This window comes from Aplysia californica, unplaced genomic scaffold (assembly GCF_000002075.1).
Source record: "Aplysia californica isolate F4 #8 unplaced genomic scaffold, AplCal3.0 scaffold00175, whole genome shotgun sequence".
In the NCBI taxonomy this organism is placed as follows: Eukaryota; Metazoa; Mollusca; class Gastropoda; order Aplysiida; family Aplysiidae; genus Aplysia; species Aplysia californica.
Window position 1 is genome coordinate 67,895 of NW_004797445.1, and position 5,000 is coordinate 72,894.

Here is a 5,000-nt window from a genome sequence, read left to right on the forward strand (position 1 = left end):
GCCGAAGAAACTACATACCAAAAACAATATCGGATTAACAAAAAGAAAAAAAAGTAACCTAACAAAAATGACGTTCTTTATACACCGCTCCACTTCAAATTTTCACAGAGTCAAACAAGAGTGGGTATGACAACTGACCGTGGGTGAGTTGACGAGATAGCGGAGCATTTCGCCAATGTACTGGAAGCTCGTGACCTCGTATTTGCAACAGTCGCTCCAGAACTGAGACGCTGAGAACTTTTCTCTTAGTACCACTGTCGCACCTGAGGGAAAATTAATGTTAATGGCAATGAGTGAGTTTTTCTAGACATCTAAGACAGGAGTCTGTGGCTGTCACTTTGAGTAAACAGAAGCATCTATCGACACAATCATAATCGTGCTGAGAAAAAGCTAGATAGGCAGACAGCAGTGGGAAAGAACTGAAGATGCACAAGGGCGACAGTAGCGATCACATTATAATGATTCTGAGGCTGAACACTTAAAATAATACTCATTTTGTGCTATCACGACGCGGTGGAATCAGGCGCTCGTCAATTTTTGGGCAAGTGGAGTTATTGGTATCGTCTGAAAGCTGATTAAATTTGCCTTGCTTCCAATGAAATAAATATATATTTATCTTGAATAGAACTCAAGATATCTGCATTTGAAGAAAGGGAGGTCGCCTGGTTTCAGTGCTGAAATTAGCGAGAAAATGGACGCCTAAATCTGGTAACTCTAATGGCTAAAGAGTCTTTGAAAACTGAAAAATGACGTATTTTGTGCCTTTAATCAACTTTTTCAGTAAAATTCACATGGCAATGTGATTTTATGGATATAAAAGAGGTTAAGCTAAAAAATTAAAATTCGATAAAAATGTCCAAACTAGCGGAAACTGCCTGTTTCTCAGATTTCATTATTTGGACGAACGCTTGATTTCACCACGCAGCCTCACAGTTTATGTTATCACGAAAACGCCAGTTGAAAATTGTTTGTCTCCCCCGCCCCCTCCCCCCTCCCAGATTTAGTTTCAGGATCAATGTGTATTGCAATGGACGTTCAGGGGTGTCTTTGTAGGTTCCCTCGTCTCTTCCGTTTTCCTTCGCCATAATCTGTTCCTGGTGAAGGTGCTGACAAACGGATTGGTTGTTAATAAACCACAACCCAGCAATTCCCTTTCAACAATTTCATTTAAAGATACAGTACCACCAAGTTTTCTCACTTATGATAAGTAAAGGTATGCACATCTACACGTTACTTGCCATTTAATACATGAAAAAAGCCCAACGTGGCAGATAGACAGAGACTATAGACATGAAGAACAGGAGTAGGACAAACAAGTAACATCCTCCAACCTCACGAGGGCACTTCCACATCTCCGATGCAACATTCTTTAAACAAAAATTAGAAAAATGCCCAAAACAAACAAAAACAAACAAACAAACAAATTAACACAGAAAAAAAAATCAACCAAACTTGTGTTATGGGACATGTCCAAAGCTTAAGTTGTGTCAATCAGGGTGTAAAGCACCTACATTAAAATACTTATTGTTTTCAAAACGTAAGGCAATACGACATTACGACAGAATAGCCTATTTGGCCAACTATTAAAATTTTATCGGAGAGTTGGGGACAATGGACTTAACAGAATCCCCCCACACAGATACGACACAGTTATTACTTTGTCTTGCTGGTCTTATTCTCATTGTCCTTATCTCACCGACAAAACAGTCAGCCAGTTGTTTTGTCGTAGTGTGTTACTGGGCTTACAGTTCGTGTGTAAGTTGTATTACGAGTCGTACCTACGCTGATGACGTTGAGAAGAGCCAAGTTGGTGGCAGAGGCGTGGTACAGAGGGAGGGTTAGGTACATGACGTCATTATGCGAGAACCCCAGGGGGGAGAAGCAGTGGCTGTGCAACACCGCTCTCATGTGTGAGATGATAGCGGGTTTGGGTAGACCTGAAAAACGAATTGTTGTGAAAATTAGGACAAGTGGGTAATTATTTGTCGAGAAGGAGGATGGGAGTTTTGAAGGGAGGGGGTGAGCTTAAACACATCTACAGCATTAACCAACTAAAACAGCTACTACTGCAATGGTTAATGACACAACTAGCAAAGGAACAGCAACAGGATAAACAACAATAACAACAAAAACAAAAATACGAGTGAAGTGGTTGAGAAACTTGAAGATGCATAGAAGGCAATGGACCGGTAAGCTATTTTTGCTTTTTTGAAAGGCTACGAAAACAAAGCGGGATAAGTACAGAAAGAGACCGTTCTTGCGAGAAAAAGACAACAACAACAACAACCTGAAGGTGGAGTCTTTTTATCTGGAATGTTCAGGAAATTTCGGATGTTAGCTGGATTCGACCTTCACACTTTCATCCGTTGGACAAGCTCGTATCAAATGTGCCCCCTCCGAGGAATTTCGTTTGTGTATGTGTGCATTTGTGTGCTGCTGCTGTTTGTGTGTGTATGTGTGTGTATGTAATGTGTGTATGTGTGTGCATGTGTGTGTGTGCGTGTGTGTGCGTGTGTGTGTGTGTGTGTGTGTGTGTGTGTGTGTGTGTGTGTGTTTGTGTGTGGGGGAGAGAGGGAATCCGCTGATAAGGAACAGCAGAGACACCACAATAATTTAGTGCCTGCTTTTTACAGAGCGAACTACATACCGCATCATATTAACGTACATTAATAATAAAGCGTTTCGCCTTCCATTTATGCAAATATGATTGAAGAATAACAGAAGTGAATGAACAATTGATCGGAAACAACAATGATGAAGGCAATTTATCTGTCAGGACCTCGTAATGCTTCGTTTACAACCGTTTTCAGCACACAGGATGTTTTTGCAGTCAGGAAAGGAAAACAAACGCCAAATGGTATGGATATCACTTTAATGACTCAGTGAAGTCTGACACCCCTACAGACACAGTTAAATCTGGTTTTAAGGAAGAAGGTTTGTTCCTTCAATTGAAGAGAAATACTTTTCGAGGAAGGGAAAGCATATTTTGGACCCACACAAGGATTTGAACTCTCTGCCTCGACATCTGAGAAAAGGTTTACGGCCACTTATTGGTGAGGAGGATTTTTCATTATTTCAAATTAATACAACCCTTCAGTTTCAGAGAGAGAGTGAGAGAGAGAGAGAGAGAGAGAGAGAGAGAGAGAGAGAGAGAGAGAGAGAGAGACTGTAAGTGTGTCCATTTGCATGTGCGTATGCGGTCGCGTTAGCGCGCATGCATATGCGTGTGTGTGTGAGTGTGTGTGACTAGTGTGTGAGTGTGTGTGTGTGTGTGTGTGTGTGTGTGTGTGTGTGTGTGTGTTTGTGTGTGTGTGTGTGTGTGTGTGTGTGCGCGCGTGTGTTATTGTGAAAAAATAGGATGTCCTTCCCGGAGAATTAGAAAGCGACACTAATGATTTTAGATTTGAAACGTCTCCATCGGGGTTATTTCAGGCCGATTCACCCTGCCTGTTTCGGTAAACCGAGGCTGAGTGGACTATATCGTCTAAGCAGACGGACGCAGAAACAGGTGATCCAAAAAAAAAGCACTAAGGAGGGATCAGATCAGAATACATGTAGTGTCTTTCGCGGTCACTGTCAAGCCGGAAAACGAAAAACTTAGCCATAACACCATAGGTGTCGGTCAAGTGGGTCTAAGTCAATTAAAAAAAACACGTTTCCTGTTATGTACATTGTCTACCCTCGGCCGCCCCCCCTCTCTCTCTCTCTCTCTCTCTCTCTCTCTCTCTCTCTCTCTCTCTCTCTCACTCTTTATTAGGACTCCGTTTAGTTACCAATCCTCGCTTTCAATAAATAATTGACGTAAACTTACCAGTGGTCCCGGAAGTATAAATGAAGGCACACGGATCACCGAGCTTTAGTGTAGATCGTAGAGATAAGTCAAGCTGTTCCGAGGAGACTCTGTCCATTGCGTCTGAAAAACACGGGAGGTCAACCGGTGGTCGAGAAGGTCCATAGGTGACCACTTGAGTGTTTTCCAGAGAGGATTTTAGCGGGAAGACGCGTCCAGGCAGGTAAGCATCATGTCCTGAGATTGATATAACATATTTGAAGACAGAATGGCAATTTGGAAATCACTATTAGAATGAAGCATCAGTGTTTGTGGATACTGTTCAAATACCATGACACGTAAATGAATACATTTAATGTTTAGCTTATCAGAAACGTTTTCATAAAAGAATACGTATAAACACAAACACACATAGAACGCACACACGAGAGCGAACATACAACTGCACACACAGGCTTATCTACAACGGACACACACACAGGCACACACAGACACACACACACACACACATACACATACACACACATACACACACACATACACACGCGCATGCAAGCTCTCTCACACACACACACACACACATATATCTGCATGCAGATGCACACACAGTCTCTCTAACAAACTTACCCTATACATAGATCTGTATAGATTGGCATTCATACATGTATAGATATATGCTAGAACACAATAATGAAAGTACATGTACATTGTACACACAATGGTTCACGTGAATTTGATTATAGTAACATAATAATTACATGCAAGGGTGGATCAGAAAGTAATGGTTAAGATAATGACTTCAGTTTAAAAAAACAACAATACACATAATCAATCTATAACATGTCTGTTCCCTAAACTAATCAGCCATCGGAGTTTATTGTGACGTCACTTTTGACTATTTAATGACGTCCCACAAACAAAGAATGGTTTGCACTCTGGAGGAAAAAAGAGGAAATTCACAAAAAGAAAATATGCCTTTTACAGCTTTATGGAGTGTGAATTTGGCGTATTGCAAAAAAACGAATCCAAAAAAGTTTGTAGAGTGTGGAGAATGTGCGAGTTCATACATGTGTATAAGTATAACACAGTTTGTTGTAAGGTAAGAGGATTTAGTGAAGACAGAGAGAGAGAGAGAGAGAGAGAGAGAGAGAGAGAGAGAGAGAGAGAGAGAGAGAGAGAGAGAGAAGGAGGGAGAGAGAGACAGAGGGAG

The 5,000-nt window shown here is 41.3% G+C and overlaps 1 protein-coding gene across 1 annotated transcript in view; it reads right to left on the reverse strand.

Moving 5' to 3' along the window:
- LOC101862269 (very long-chain acyl-CoA synthetase) overlaps positions 1–5,000 on the reverse strand; it is a 20,725-nt gene that overhangs the window by 10,641 nt on the left and 5,084 nt on the right. Inside the window, exons 4-6 of the mRNA XM_005098198.3 lie at positions 3,812–4,027; positions 1,779–1,937; positions 139–263 (exon numbers count right to left, since the gene is read on the reverse strand). Coding sequence (XP_005098255.1) covers positions 139–263; positions 1,779–1,937; positions 3,812–4,027 — 500 coding nt within the window. The remainder of the gene's footprint in view (positions 1–138; positions 264–1,778; positions 1,938–3,811; positions 4,028–5,000) is intronic.